The 16002-nt window shown below is 51.3% G+C and overlaps 1 protein-coding gene across 9 annotated transcripts in view; it reads right to left on the bottom strand.

Annotated features, from left to right (window-relative positions):
• IDS (iduronate 2-sulfatase) overlaps positions 1 to 16002 on the bottom strand; it is a 79802-nt gene that overhangs the window by 46630 nt on the left and 17170 nt on the right. For 4 of the 9 annotated variants that reach the window (XM_053201789.1, XM_053201792.1, XM_053201791.1 and 1 more), the window contains exons 3-9: positions 14323 to 14459; positions 13486 to 13663; positions 10421 to 10509; positions 7627 to 7827; positions 6007 to 6177; positions 2407 to 2533; positions 365 to 538 (exon numbers count right to left, since the gene is read on the bottom strand). In XM_053201789.1, coding sequence (XP_053057764.1) covers positions 365 to 538; positions 2407 to 2533; positions 6007 to 6177; positions 7627 to 7827; positions 10421 to 10509; positions 13486 to 13663; positions 14323 to 14459 — 1077 coding nt within the window. Of the gene's footprint in view, positions 1 to 364; positions 539 to 2406; positions 2534 to 6006; positions 6178 to 7626; positions 7828 to 10420; positions 10510 to 13485; positions 13664 to 14322; positions 14460 to 14922; positions 15210 to 16002 lie in introns of those variants that run through there. The other 5 variants (XM_027054852.2, XM_027054853.2, XM_053201787.1 and 2 more) reach the window with 5 other exon arrangements.

Here is a 16002-nt window from a genome sequence, read left to right on the forward strand (position 1 = left end):
CGTAGAAGTGTGCAGGCAAGAGTTATGCTCATCTGTAGGGGGACAGCCCCAGCCCTGGTGGAGTCTGTCACCCCTGCCTCCCAGCTTTGGAGCGCACTATTGTCACCACCACGATAGTCCTCCTCATCCTGGGGGTGCCACCTACTCCTTCCTGACTCCTCATCTTCCATGCTCCTCGTGGACGAGGGCCGTACTTGGTGGCTCTGGCCCTGCCACCCCTCCCTGACCCGGAGGTACTCAGGAATGCCAACACCAGGCAGGAAGACAGACCAGGTAAGCCCTGGGCTCTGAACTGGTAAGGTGATTTACATGTAAACTAAAGAAAGCTTACTATCAAGCAACATCACTCCGGTGTATTTTATACCTGGCTCCATCAATTCCAACACAGAATCGAAAGGGTCGATGTAAGGGAAAAGCTCCTCTCCTGCCTCTGGAAGCGGAGCCGTCCTCCCGGGAACATAGAACATCAGGGGCACGCGGGTAGCGACGTCAAAATTGCTGTATTTGGCCCATTCTCCATGTTCACCTAGAGCCCACCCTGGGTCATAAAAAGCACAGAACGACAGAAAACGAATAATGATATTATTCATTGCCCACTTTAGATACCGTTTCATTTCCTGTTGTAAAAACCAGAGGAAACAAACACTCATCAGAAGAAATTCCTCTATAATGACCACAAAAAGGGGACTTCCCCTAAATCTAAGTATTGCTTTATTTGAAGTTAGACCTTTGTCCTGAGTGAGGAAACTCTAAAAGGAAACTCTAAAAGGAAAAAAAAATACTAAATTCTCAAATGAAACTATCTTCTTTTAGCAAACAACTAGCAATTGCACCCAGGCTGGGTGCTGAGGGACCCATGGCCCCGCACAGACGTGCCGCCCCTGCTGAGAGGGGCTCCCCTTGCCTGGACGGGGGCTCCAACAGCCAGCGCTGCCGCTGCCCAGCCCTGGGCTGGCCTCCCTTGACACAAGTCCCGCAGGCTCAGGTCTGCGCCTGATGGCATGCCGCCGAACAATGAGCTGTGACACTGTGGCACTATCACTCACATTTTAAAAAGACAAGGATAGCTTATTCAATTTTTAAAATATACCACAGACCAAACAAATATAACTTGATTTGAGATCCTTAACCTTGATAAAAAAAAACAAAAAAAACAAAAAAACCTCTTAACACTGACTTAAAACATCCATCCCTTGCAAACCAGGCTGGTAATTTCTAATGTCTGCATCGGAGCACCCGTTTTGACATAAAAAAGATGAAAGAGATTGCACATTGAGTAGTTCGTGTTACAAAATAACCAAAGCCACATCAAGCTGCCATGTATGGATTGGAGAAGGCTTTTGTGGTTGGGAGGTGGGAAGTCTCAGGAGGGCCATCTGTCATCAGTGCAGCTGCCTCAGAGCAAAGAGAGCTTCCGTGTGGGCCTGGCCTTCATGGGTGCACCAGACTGTGTGAGCACTGAAAGAGGAACTGGGCACGGGAAAGAGGGGCCAGAGGGGATGGCAAACCATCAGGAAACAGCGAAAACTTAGGATGCCTCCACAGAAGACAAAATGATGTGGGACTTTACAAGGCTTATGGCAGGCCTGTGAGAAATCACATGGAGAACTGTCTGTGACATTAGGTGGAAAAAGCAAACTAGGGAACAAAACAGTTTATAAGCACAATCGATTCTGCCTTGTTCCATGACTATATATGACACACACACACACACACACTCCACCGCCACATGTATATATACAACCAAAGGCTGCCAAACGGATCCCAGATCTGTCAGCACCAGTTAGCCTCGGGCATGTGGGAGCAGGGTGATGGGGACTGGGGGGTGTTGTTTAGCCTCTATTCTTGAGCTTGATAAAAATTTCAAATTAAGAAAAAAAGTTTTAAATAAACTGTTTCCATTTTTGGAAAAGTAGGAAACTGCCTTAATTAAAAGAGAGAAAGCACTGCGAGCCCCAGGCTCTTGGCAGAGAGAACATCGGGACTGGGAGTAGAGGGGTGCAGTCAGGTCTGAGGGCCTTGTGGGGCCCTGCCAGGATTCTTCTGGAACCTCCTAAGAAAAACTGAAATCCTCCAACAGTCTAGATGAGCAGCATGGGTTAAAAGGGCTCCCGACACAAATGGAGGGTTCCTGCTGAGTTCATCAATAAAAAAAAAAAAAGGTTGCTATCAGCTCCCCTCCCAAGCATCCAAGACGCTCCTTGTACCCAAAAGAGGCCCCGCCCCCACGGAGAGAGGTCCCAGGACTAATAGGACAATCATAAAAGCACCCTGAGACCCCAGACTTGGGGCACTGCTGATTCTCAAAAGAGAACACGCCTATGTTTAAGGCAATCTAGAAAAGCACATTTCACAGAAAAGTTCCTATGTTTTGCGTGACTCACCAAGGTATTTGAAAATGCTTACCATGATCTGAGGCAAATGCAATGATTGTGCTATTGGTCAGCTGGAGATCATCCAAAGCACTCAAAAGGTGGCCAACCTGTGTATCCAAATACGAAACAGAGGCAAAGTAGCTCTGGCGGATTTTCCGCTGCACATTAAAAAAAAGAGAGTGAGTGCAATTGGAATTGCAGTGGCGCACAGAAGAGTGTCACCTGAGCATTCCGCCACTGACGCCCTTAACTCTCTCAGCCAAAACATAACGTGTGTTTCCCCACCATCCATAGCCCCTTGCCCACATGGTCCCGGCGAAATCTGGGTCCGCAGCAGATCCAAAAGGAAGATTATTTTCTAAGTGAATCAGATTTCACTTTAGGGCACAGATCACAGCAGATGGATGTGCCACTTACTATCCCCTTCTGTCTCCTTCACATAATCTTATGGGTCCCAGGAAATGGCCCCGTACACTGAAACTCATCCCCCAGGCACTCCAAACTCCCAGTGAGGGTGGCACCAAAGACCCCACCAAAGCTCTATTCACTCCCAAAGGACCAGAAACTGGGGGGCTTAGAACAATAGAAATGTTCTGTCTCCCAGTTCCGGTGGCCAGAGTCCGAGATCCAGGTGTCGGCAGAGCCAGGTTCTCTCTGCCAGCTCTGAGGGAGGGGGCTGCCTCTTCCAGCTTATGCTGGTGCCCGGCATCCTTGGTGCCCATGGGCTTATGGCCACATCACCCCAATCTCTGCCTCCCTCCTCACATGGCCTTCTTCCTGTGTACAAGAACACAGGTCATACGACTCCAGTATGACCTCATCTTTTTTTTAAAAAAATGTTTATTTTTGAGAGAGAGAGAAGAGAGAGAAAATGCACACAAGCGGGGGAAGTGCAGAGAGACAGAGAGAGGGAGAGGGAGAGAGAGAATCCCAAGCAGGCTCTGTGCTGTATCGCAGAGCCTGACATGGGGCTTGAACTCGCGAAACCGCAAAATCATCACCTGGGCCAAAATCAGATGCTTAACCAACTAAGCCACCCAGGTGCCGCTCCAGTATGACCTCATTTTAACTAATGACATCTGCAATGACCCTGATTCCAAACAAGGTTCCATTCTGAGGAAGGAGGAGCTCATGGCGATGGGACGAGGGGGTGGGGTGGGGGTGTTCCCTGCTGTTCTTCTTCCGAGATGAGGGAGATGGCCACAGCCCAGCACACGAGCATGCACGATTCTGGCGACCGGTAAGGGGCATTACCAACAGCGCTGTTTACCAAATATTTGCCGGGTGCCACCCGATCCTCGGAGCCACCCTTTACGGTGAGCATTAACATTCCCATATGACACGGGAAGATTCCAGGGCTCGGAGAGGTGGAGAGCTGTGCCTGGAGACACACAGCTGGCCAGGGGGACATGGCCCAGGTCAGTACCCACACACATCCTGGGTGTCCCCTCCCCGGGGCTGTCCACCAGCCTCCATTTCTGAAATCCCAAGTGGCATCATCTGCTGAGAGATGGGGCAGAGGGGTAGAAGGGGCAGGAGGAGAGTGGCACGGGTTCTCAGCGGCCGCACAGGTCAAGGGAGTGCTGAGCAGAGAGCCCCCATGGATGGGCTGCTGGGGCTGGAGGCTGGGCCCATGAGCGTGTCTCCACCTCATGGCTGCCCGGGTTCACTCCAGCAGCCTCAGGACTTGGGTTTCAGAGCAGAGTGGGTGGTGGGACCATTGTGTGATCGGAGCACAAGTGTACTGAGGAGCTGGCAAGAACAGTAAGCGACCTGCCCAGGAGGAGACTCCAGAGGGGACAGGACCCAGGGGGAGAGGAGAGGGCCACACTCACAATCCCCATGAGGCATGTGGAGAACGGAGACATGGAGCGAGGGAGCTGTGAGAAGAAGAGACTGCGGTCAGTCGGGGTGATGACCGAGCAGGAGTGGACCCGGGAGGTGGCAAACCCCGAGTGTGGCCCCTGAGGTCACTGGCTCATGTGGAGCTGAGGAAGAGGGCCAGAGGCTGGAGAGGGCAGAATTGAGACACTCAAGAGTGGAGTGAGATGCGGCCTGGGCACAGACACCCAAAGCTGCGAGAGGACAGTGAGCAGGGCCCAAGTTCAAGGTGAGTGTGCAGAGGCAGGAGCACACAAGCACACCAGGGAGGTCCTCTGGGCGGCTGCACCACCCGTGAGGACGGGTGTGGGGAGGGGAGGAGAGCACCTGAAGGAGCCCTCACACGCAGCTCACACTTAGACGCTTTCGTATGTGCTCTGTGCTCCCTGCTGAAAACCTTTCTCCACCTCGTTTCCATTTTACAGAGAAGGAAGCTGAGGCTCAGAGACGTAAAATGACTTGCCATGGGTTGTGCAGCTGGTATGGGGCAGAACGGGAATTCGAATCCAGACCATTGAGAAGCCTGGACAACAGCAACGGCAGGTACCTCACTAGCTTCCCATGCAGACCAAGCGAGATAGCAACATAAAACACTGGGCACCCTTCCTGGGACACAGTCCCATTTCAAGAACATTTTAAGTGGCCGTCACTAACATCCAGGTGTGGCCTCAGAGCTGCAATTCACGCAGCCTTGCTCTCAGAACCCCGGCATCGGGAAGTTAGGAATGGGACCAAGTGGTGAATCTACTCCTCTCCAAACTCTCACCACTGCCCTCCGAACCTCAGGAGTCCAACAGATACGAGGGGTGCACATCCCTCACCCTTTTGTGGTGTTTGGAACTGTGTCCTGTAGCAGTATTTCCAAACCTCTGAGTGCATCAGAATCGCCAGGTGTGCTTTTGCAAATGCAAGTTCTCAGGACCCACTTCAAGCTCCCAACTCCCTAAATCTGAGTGACGCCAGGACTCTGTGCTTATAAGAAGCCCCTGTGGGGATTCTGATGCAGGCGGTCCAGGAAGCAGCCTTTAAAAACACTGCCGTCTACCTTCCATGGTAGATTGCCTATTGGTGTATTCACATAGTAACAGAAGGGCAGGGCTGCGTGTGGAATAGTCCAGAAAGAGCATTGGTCAGCACGGTTTCTGTACTCCAGGGGGAGGGTGACTGATGAGTCAGCATGAGGATTCTAACTCTGGCTGCTCCACCCCCACGCGATGGCAAAGGGACATCAGATGTCGCAGCGGGACAGCCACGTCGGTGCCCCAGTTCCCTCTGTGTCAAGGCCCTGCCCACCACACCACCGCCTGAGAGTGATGGGTACCTGTGCAGGCTTCCCCACAGAGAGGACCTGCCAGTGCCAGCAAAACAAACATTCTGGGCTACACAGGAGCTGCCCGCCGTCCCATAGCTGATGAGCTGTCACCTGGATTGAACAGCACCCCCATGAGTTAGTGATGGTCGTCCAGGCCTCCTCCCTACCCCGGTGCCTATGTCCTGTGAATCACCAAATCTCCAGATGCCTCCTTCTTTGGAAGTGGAGACACTGATTGGGAGACTACATCCACTCAGCACCCCCTACATCCGAAATTCCTCCAGACCACCCCACCCTCAGCACCTCACAAGACACCTAGCACAGAGAAGATTCTTAGGAAGACACGATGGGTAGAGTGGTGTCTATGGAGAAAAGTGGTGTCACCAATGACATCACACCAGAAGTGCCCAATAATTCCCTCAAATATGTCCTTGGTACCTGAAAATCCACAGGAATTGGGCCATAGGGCACACTGAGGTTCAAGGCTTGGACGTCCTCCCGCTGCCTGATGTCCATCCAAGGGTTGTAGGCCACAGGAGGGAGGCCAGCAGGCACCTGGGGATCGGGAGCCAGGGTGATGTTCTCCAAGGGATACAGCTTCTGAAATTCCTTGGGGGAAAAGCACACAAAGACACCAGGTTGTCATTCTTTTCTGGCAGAGGCACAAGGCTGGGACTCTACAGATATTTATACTGCCTTTTTAAGCCTGTGATGCACTTACACGGCAGCTCACTGACACTACAAAGTCAGACTTGAGGTCACACTCACAAGATGCCAATGGTAATGATATCGCCACTCGTTTTCTATGAACCAAGCAGCAACGGCTCTCTTTTCTCCTATATATGAATACCCTCCTATTCCCATCCCCACTTCCCACCTCCCCTCCAAGTGGAAAAGGCGTGGAAGGGTGTTTCCAGTTCCCAAAACCTCCCTCCGGTTTGGCAACACGCTGGGAGTTGCTCACAGAACGTGCTCAGGCACGCCCGTGGTTGTGCCTGATGACAGTGCAAGGGCAGCAGACACAATCAGCAAAGCCACGTGGGCAATGCCCAAGGGAGACCAGGCACAAGTTTCCAGAATCCTCTCCCAGTGAGGTCACACAGGATGTGCTTAATCCTCCCAGCAGGGAGCGGTGTGCCAACATGTGTGAAACGCTGCCGGCACGGAAGCTCGTTAAAGCCTCAGCACCCGGGCTGCTTCCTGGGGTCACTCCCCCGGGCACCCTCTGCCCTCACATACCCAAACTGCAGACTCCAGGCAGGAGAGCGGGAGTTTGCGTCAACAGTTTGGGCACAGAAAGCCACTCATCGCTCTGGGAGCGGTGCCAACTCCAGCTTCCCAGAGGCCAGCCAAAGCCCAGCCTCACAAGCAGACCTTTCTAAGGAGAGCAGCCAGGACTGCCAGGTTAACCCCGGCTGGGAGGGCCAGATCCCCTGCGCCAGTCAGAGCATCAAAGAACATGTCTTTTGCTCTCTACATCCATCACTAGTGAGGGGCATTCTTTACAAAGTCAAAAGAATGGGCTGCTTAGGCCTGGGGAAGACACGACAGGGAAAAACTGAAAAGGATTTTTAAACAGCAGAGACTACATGCTCTGAATGACAGACATGCAAGCAGTGCCCTGTGTTGAAGGGATCTGACCCACCAGGCTCAGGGGGAGTTCCAACTACTGAACACGGCTTCACGTTCCTTGGAACTGTGCCCCCAAGGACCATCCCTTACCGAGGGCCTTGGCAGCCGGCTCTGACTCCCTTATCTCTGGTGATCTTACCATCCAACCCAGCACATGCTCATGGAGTCCAAGAGAAAAAAACTAAAACCCTCCAGTGGGGGAGGCAGAAAACCAAGCATTTCCAACAAGATTCTTACATACCCCAAGTCTACTTCTTAGCCTTGACCTCTGCATCCCATCTCCACACCACTGAGTACAGTAGTGCCATCAGTCACCCCAGCGACAGGGCCGGCAGGATGCGGCCGCCCTCACTACACTAATCTCTCCTTCGAGAAAGGACAGAGCTGTCACAGCTGTGCTGGATCAACCCTCAGCCAGATCTTCACCTTGGGGTATCTGAAGGGGATGTGCGGCTTATGATACCCAACAGCCAGGAAGAAAGGACTGGCTGACGTTTTCATCTTTTCCAACAACCGTATAGCTTGCTCGGTGCTCTGTTTGTCAGGCAAGGTGCCCTCCGGCACATCCGCCACATCCACAGGGCAAAGCAGGTTGGCATGGAGCTGTCCGTCCGGCCCCCTGCATGTCTTTGAAAACAAAATATGTAACGCTGTCAGCTCTTGAAATGCAAGAAACAGGAGTCATGAAGGCTGCACACACAGAGGATTTAATATTCATATCACTAGCCTGTAAATCTTCATCATTCAAAGTGGTCGGGCACACATGAACTAGAACTAAAACAGAGAAACGTTTCGTCTTTTCTGGCCTGGGCCAGAAATCCACCAGCACTTAGCTTCTTGCTGTTCATCTTCTGTCTCCAGGCCTTAATTAATTAAAGGAAGCCCATGTAAACGAATGACCAAAACAAATTTGTCTCCAGCTCAATAAAAAAAAAAATAAGCGAATTAAAAAATGGACAAGGTACTTGAACAGAGATTTCTCCAGACAAGACAGATAAGTGGCCAAAAAGCACATGTAAAGATGCTTCATGTCATTAGTCGTCATGGAAACACAAGTGAAACCCAAAATGAGATACCACTTCCCACCCACTACAATGGCTAGAATTTTTAAAACTGGACAGACAATAATACTAGCATGGCTAGAATTTTTTAAACTGGACATTAACAAGTGCTGGCAAGGATGGGCAGAAACCAGAGCCTTCATACATGCTGCTGGGGATGTGAAATGCTACAGTCACTGTGGAAAACACTCAGGGGGTTCCTCAAACAGTGAAACATAGAGTTAGTGTGTAACCCAGCAATTCTACACCTAGGTGGATACCAGGAAAAAATTAAAACCTACGTCCACACAGATACTTGACCTGGCAGTTCCACCTAAGAGAAATGAAAAGTTAAGCCACACGAACACCTGTACGTGAATAGCAGTATTACTGATAGTAGCCAAAGAGTGGAAACCCAAATGTCCATCAGCTGATGAACAGATAAATAAAACGTGTTATCTCCTCCGTACAATGGAATACCATTTGGCTATAAAAAGTAATGAAGCTTTGGGGAGCTTAGCTGGCTCGGTCAGTAGGCATGCAACTCTCGATCTCGAGTTTGTGGGTTCAAGCTCCATACTGGGTGGAGAGGACTTAAAAATAAAATCTTTAAAAAAAAAAAAGGTAATGAAGTTCTGATACATGCTACAATGTGGATGAGCCTCAGGAACACTATGAATGAAGCCAAACACAAACGCCATATACTGTATGATTCCATTTACACAAAATGTCCAGAATAGGCAAATCCATAGAGAAAGAAAGTAGATCAGTTGTTGCCATAGGCCGAGAGTTCAGAGAAAATGGGGAATGAATGGTAATGGCTACCCACATACTTTCCGGAGTAATGGAAATGCTCTTAAATGGATTTGTTGATGGCTGCACAACCCTGAGCATACTAAAAATCACTGAATTGCACACATTAAAAGGGTGACTTTTATGGTGTATCGATTATATCTCAAAACATTTTTTTAACAACAAAAAAAAACCCGTCTTCAATTTCAAAGACAGACTAAGACTTATGAGTGACAAAGTCCCAGTCAACTGGATAAGGTCACAATCCATGGAATTTCCACATCTTCAATGATGCCATGCACAGAATGGAACCTATTGCTTCATTGCCCAAAGTGGTCATAGTGCCCACAAGGCCAAGGTCAGTTCTGACCATGATTTTGGCCTCACAAACACTCAGCTGCTGCTGCCCCATCCCAAAAAGCAGCATTCTTTCACGGGCCAATCTTGGCCACACCGCCCCCAGGCAAGACAGCCCAGCACCTGCTCACCCTATAGCTACACATGAGCTGCAGCACTCACGGGGGTCTGGGACAGTCAGACCCACTGCTCTGAGGATGAATGTGGGGAGTGAGGACAGAAGCCAGCATTTATAAGTGAGGTCACTAAAAACTCTCAAAACGGCTTCAGGGGATGAAAGCATTGAGACATGTCTTCCCAGTGTCACTCTGGTAGTACTCAAGGCACAGGCCAAAGGCCAGAGCCCTGAGCTCTTGCTGTGTATTCTGAAATGGAAGGTTGTCAAAAATTTAGAATACTCCTCTCCCCTGACCAACCGCCTCCCCCAAATCCACATCCCCCCTCCATATGAGGTCTTTAAAAACCTCAGAGGAGTTATGTCCTATCTCAGTTCTCCAGCTGCTTTTCTGAATGTTTTAAATGTGGTGTTTAGTTTCATTTCTACATTGCAGGTTCCTCTACACTAAGATTAAAGTTCTCTGCAGACTCCTTTTTTTTTCTGTAATGCTCTAAAATTTCAAAACCCCCGTCAAAGGTCTCAGCACCTGATCCTATCCGTTAGGCCTGAGACAGAGAGACAGACATATATATGTACATATGCCTTTCTCCCAACTTGGGCCAAGGCCCCTGGAGGACAAGCCACTCTTCTCCCTACCCAGAGTAAGCACCCGGCAGCCATTAAATGAGCCTTACACACTAGAGCATAAGGTTCTAGAACAAGCCATATCCATGTGCTTCTAAAACGAAGCCACCTCTCCCAGCGGATCTAATGCTAAAGATCCCGACATCTGTCTCTGCCACGTCACGATCACAGACTTCACTGTATAACCAACCTGAAAGAACATGTGACATATACAGCAGTTAACCTTAATTTGCTAAACAGGAAAAAAAAGCAGTTCCTCTACAGAATACCACCTCTTTCACATCCTTACCTTGGTGTTTTCATACTTTTCAGAGGAGGGATGATAAGGTGGAAATGACCAGCTATATGGAGAATCATCACTATAATTGGAAGATATTCCTTGAGAGGGGAAAAAAGAAAGTCATTAAATAAAATCTGAAGGGTCCTCCAATGCCCTCCCCACTCCAAATTAAAACTTTGTGAACGAGGGAAGTATCATCTTTCTTCTTTGGGCTTCAGTTTCCTCATCTATAAAATCAAGAGCTTAGGCAGATGATGAGAAGTCCCCATTAAAGCCAACTCACTAGGTTTCTGGGGCACCTGGGTGGCTGAGTCAGTCAAGCGTCTGACTTTGGCTCAAGTCATGATCTCGCAGTTCATGAGTTCGAGCCCTGCATCGGGCTCTCTGCTGTCAGTGCAGAGACCACTTCAGATCCTCTGTCCCCCTCTCTCTGCCCCTCCCCCACTTGTGGTCTCTCAAAGATAAATAAACATTTTAAAAATGTACCTTAAAGCTAACTCACTAGGTTTCTATTTGAGTAGTAAGCATCCGACCCTGTAGTCCCTTAAGCCCTGGCTATTCATGCTAGGCCCTGAGGAAGGCCCCCTCAGGTCAGCCAGCCAGCTGCAGCAACAGAGCCCCACAGAGCCCTCGCTGGAGCCTCTATCCTGTCCTACAATGGAGGAGCAGAGGCAGCAGCACGGGCCAGGTGGGGAAGGGGAGGCTCAGGGAAGGTCGGTGCCTTAGCTGATGCCAACCAGATATAGAGGAGTGAGCTGGGACTCAAACCCATGCCCTAGGACACCTGGTTCAGTGCTCATTCACGAAGCAGAAACCCACCCCTAAGCTCAGCAGCCTTCGTCTATTTGGGAAGACAAAATAACAGCAAAACCATGGAAGGACAGCCCCCTGTCTAGACAGTAGAAGTGCTGTGTAAGTAGGGAAGCCACAGACGCGATGGGTCGAGTGACAGCGGGCAGTGGGGCGTGTGTGGGACCCGACAGAAAGTGCTGCCCAGCGGGATGAGATAGGAGGGGGCAGGGAGGGTAATGTAGGCAGAACCACAGGAGAAAGAGCATCCCCAGCACAGTGACCCAGGGCTCCAGCAGGGAGCACTGGGCAAGGCAGGACTGGAGGGAAAGGGGGCAGTGGGTGGAGGGCTCATCGACACAGAATGCACAGTGGAGGGAGCAGAGGAAGCCGCTGGACCCAGAGGAGGCTGGGTTCAAATGTCAGCACTGCTCCTTATCACCCATGCAACCTTGGGCAAGCCACTTGACTTCCATTAGCCTCAATTTCCTTCTCAGAAGATGATGACGATGATAAAAACCCACTGTGCTCGCTGTTGAGGAGAGGATTACAGGAGTGGCCAGCACAAGAACTGGCACGGGCCTGGCCATCAATCAACAGTGGCTGCTGTCTTCCCTGAACAGGTCTTTGCCTCATGGAACAAGGTCTTAAGAACAAAGACCCAGTTGAAAAATGGATTTCCACAAGGACCGCAGGCAAAGCTCTCACTCTCTGGCTAAGACATGGTGCTTACAGCCTGATTCCACAATCTAATTACCAGGAGGAATGAAGCCAAACAACGCCACTCGGGCCTTTTTTAGCCTCCCTTCCTGAAGCACAACCTCCCCTCTGCTCTAGTCCCTCTGTTCCCCAGGCTCGTCTCTCCCCTCCAGCTGTGCTCAGGCAAGGGGTAGTATGAGGTAAGCACCAAGCGCAGGAAGTCCCTGATGGTGGGCCTTCGGCTACACAACGTCATTCCTGACACACTTGCTTTCTAAAACCAGGCCTGACTCAGCCAAGCCACACGTTATCCTCAACCTGCACCGGCCAGCTGGGCTCCAGAAGGCTCTTGAGCCTGCCCGTGTAACCAGTGAGCAAAGGGAAAGCTCCTGAAAACATTAGTCGTAGTCCCTAGCAATAAGCACCACTGTCGTATAAAGGGGGCTTTCAACACCCTTTCATGCTCCTGAACTACCTGGATTGGGTCGCTACCCTGGGAGGTGATCAAGGCAGCTACAACTCATTTGCCAGGGAAGGAATCTGAGGCTCAAGGGGGAAGAACAATTTGCCCAAGGTTAACTGCACAGCTCAGAAGTGGCAGAGCTGAGACTGGAACGCGGGAGCCCGGATCCCTGGTGCTGCTGCCCATCAGTTCACCCTGCCTGCAGAGATGTTCAACCCAGGGTTCCGTGTGACACAGAAAATCTGAAATCAACCTGGATGAAAGCACAGCATATCTGCACGTGAGACTACCACGCTGTCGTTAACAGTGACTTTGCACGAAGGGCAGCTATGTGGGGAAGAGTTTATGTTTAAAACATTCACAACATAAAGCTGTCTGTACAGGAAAAATCTCAAATCAGAAAAATATGTCTGCAACAAGGGAACCTCAAAATATAGTCCTCCTCAGTGTGGTGCAATTACAAGTAATTCATATCCTTTACTTCCTGCTTTCCTTCCCCCCCACCCCCCCCCCAACTTTCCATCAAATAATCATGTGTTAGCTTCAGTACGTTTAAAAACCGTTTTAAAGTTTGTGCTTCAGCATTCCCCTTTTGGCATTCAAGAGGGCCAGTTTATCAGGCAGTCTTGAAAGTTAGCGCTGGTGGCCCCTGGCACTCTTTAGGCTAAGGGCACCAGCTTACATTCTCCCTTCTGACCTTACAGGCGGGGAGCAGCAGCCCCACCAAAGTGCAGCCTCTTCACTGGACAAATCAGTATAGATGCCCTGGTCTCACTTTACTGACAGGGATCCTGGGGTTCAGAGGGTCAGGCACAGAGCCGGACTCACACTCAGCACTGGCACCTCCCCAGCCAGTGCCCTTCCTTCTGCATGAGAAGTCGAAGGAACCAAACAGCATCATGACTCATTTCTGAAAGAAGAAAGTCCCACTACCCTTTTTCATGTGTGGTGAGGACAGGAAGCTAAGGTGAGAAGTAGGAGTTTGTACAAAGACAGTGGTGACTAATGAGGGGTCCACCCAACCCATACAGCCCTCTGCAAAGATAGCCCCAGCCCCAGCAGGGGATTCTGGCCCTCAGGCACAGAACACAAGAGAACCCAGACTTTGGACGGCAGGCAGTACCAGGGTGAAAGACTTTTCCAACCGACATGGTCACGTAGCCATTCTCCTTGAAGTACTGGGGGATGGTAGAGAAGTTTCCAGCATGTATCCTCCAGTAAGAATTGAAGTCATACAGGCGGGTGGTGTCTGGTCTCCTCCCAGTGAGGAAGGATACACGGCTCGGAGCACACACTGCTTGCTGTAAGGAAGCAGAAGCAGAGGAAAATGTCCTCAGAGGAAAACAGTCTGGATGCTAAAAGGTAACCAGGCAACCTCAAGAGTCCTCAGTAAACAGCTTGGCAGCTGAGTCATGCAGATCTCAAAGCCAACCAGTGGGATCTGGGCCTCACCCAGATGCCAGGAATGTCTTCCCAGGAAGAGGCAGGGGAGGACTCAATCCCTCAAACCAGCAGATTATTGTGTCCTTTTGTGTGATGGAGTCTTACAGGTACACAGAGCAGGAAAGGGTCTTGAGGGCAGCCCATGAGGGGGCTCAGGGAGGAATGCCACCAAGGCAAGCTGCATGGTGCTTGCCCAAGTTTGGTCAGCAGACCGGAGAGCGGCATTCTGCAATGCCCCTTCCTTCTCAGCACCAGACAATCCTCTTTGGGCAAGCAAGCTGGGCAGGACCATCCTGAGCATGTTAGGGGATGGTCACCCTCTGCCAAGCTTGAAGGCACAAACTTCTTTGCCAGTGCACAACCAGGTTTTCTCTTTTGCCATTTTCCAGACTATGCTTCGCTCTAAAAAACACATGCCTGGCACCATCAGTGTCACCTAAGCGTAGCTGAGAGGACCCCATCCCCCAACCCTCAGTGCACAAGGTACACATCCACACCTAGAGGTCCCTAGACATACCTGGGCAAAGGCATTCTGGAAGAGGAGGCTGCGGGATGCCAGTTGGTCAATGTTTGGGGACCTTATGGCCTTGTCCCCATAACAGCCCAGGGAGGGGCGCAGGTCATCCACGATGATTAGAAGGACATTCAGAGGACCTGCATGGGAGAGAGAAGCTTCAGTGAGATCACCTGCACTGACAGTGAACCCCCACCCATGGGGGGGTGCTAGGGTACTGAATGGTCCTAGGCTGGCCCCTGCACCCTGGACAACCCAGCCAACCAAGACAGGGAGGGGGCGATGAGGGTTGTGTCTCAGGGAGGGTGGGAGTGGGTGCACAGAAGCAGCCCCAGTCCTGGGTGGCAAGATTAGGCTCTGGGCATGGCCTCAAGCCTGGACGAAGTCGGGAGAGAAAGGGAGGAAGGGAGGGAGGGAGGGAAGGATAGACGAAAGGAAAGAAGAATTTAGGGAGGGAGGGAAGGATGGATGGAGGGAGGAAAGGATGGATGGAGGGAGGGACAGAGAGAGGGAGGAAAGTAAGTTTGGATGTTAGAAAGAATAGCAGATGGGACGGAGACAGGAAGTTAAGGACCGATGTAGGCAGGAAAGGAGATACGGAACCCGAAATCTGAGCGAGAGCCAAGGCTGCACCTGTGGTCGAGTTGCTGGGCGCCGCAGACTCAAGGGAGGCGCAGACGGAGGCCAGGACCAGGCCAAGCCAAAGCAGACACTGGCCGGCCCGCGGCATTTCTGTCCCGGCGCGGCCACTCCGGGCCGATGGTGACAGGCTGCGGCGGATGGGCCCGCCGCTAGCCCAGCGTCACCTGAACGATCTGCGCGAAGTGGCCGCGGCCGACCCCACAGGCCCTGGAGCCGGCCCGGATGCTAGTGCGCCTGCGCACCTCGTATCCCGCCCCGCCCCTCGGGGGCGGGGCTTAGTGCTGCGCGAGGCCCCTGCGCGTGATCCCGGCTATAGGGGGCGGGGCCGTGGTTCGAGCGCAGCGCCAGCACCGCCCAGCTGCCCCGCCCGCTTGACAGACCAGCCAAGCCGCGGGTTACTCCCTTGTTGGGGAGCTATGCTGGAATCTTTCCAGGTGTGTCCAAAGTTTTGCGATGCAACCCCTGTCCTTAACCAGCAGTTTTCTGCCTCTTTGCCTTTGCTCCTGTTATGCCTTCCACCTGGAAGCCCTTCCCTTCCGTCATCACTCCATAAAAGTCACACTTCCTTGCAGACCAGCCCAATGACATTCTCCTTCAATGCAGCTCTTTGAGAAGCTGCCTTCCTCCATCTGAAAGGTCCCCCCGTTTATGCATTTGTTCGACAGATACTTACTAAGTATCGCAGATACGTATACCAAGCACTGTTGGCGGCTCGGGAGTTCAAAGTGCCTGCCCTGGTGGGGCTTGCAGACCTTAAATAACCAAATAAACAAAGAACGCCAGTGGGCACACACGGTCTGGACAAATATAAGGCCAGGTGGATTTGTATGTTATTGTTGATAGGGTGGTCAGGCAAAGCCTCATTAGTATTCATTGACAGCTGCGGTGGACACACCCTAAGGTGACCCCCACTAGGTCGTGCCCTTGTATAATCCCCTCCCTTTGGGCGTGGGTAGAACCTGTGCTTCTAACCAGTAGAATATGGTGAAGGTGAGATAGCATTTCACATGTGTGACTACATTAGGATGTATCTATGAGTCC

The sequence above is a fragment of the Acinonyx jubatus genome, chromosome X, assembly GCF_027475565.1.
Source record: "Acinonyx jubatus isolate Ajub_Pintada_27869175 chromosome X, VMU_Ajub_asm_v1.0, whole genome shotgun sequence".
NCBI classification, from domain to species: domain Eukaryota; kingdom Metazoa; phylum Chordata; class Mammalia; order Carnivora; family Felidae; genus Acinonyx; species Acinonyx jubatus.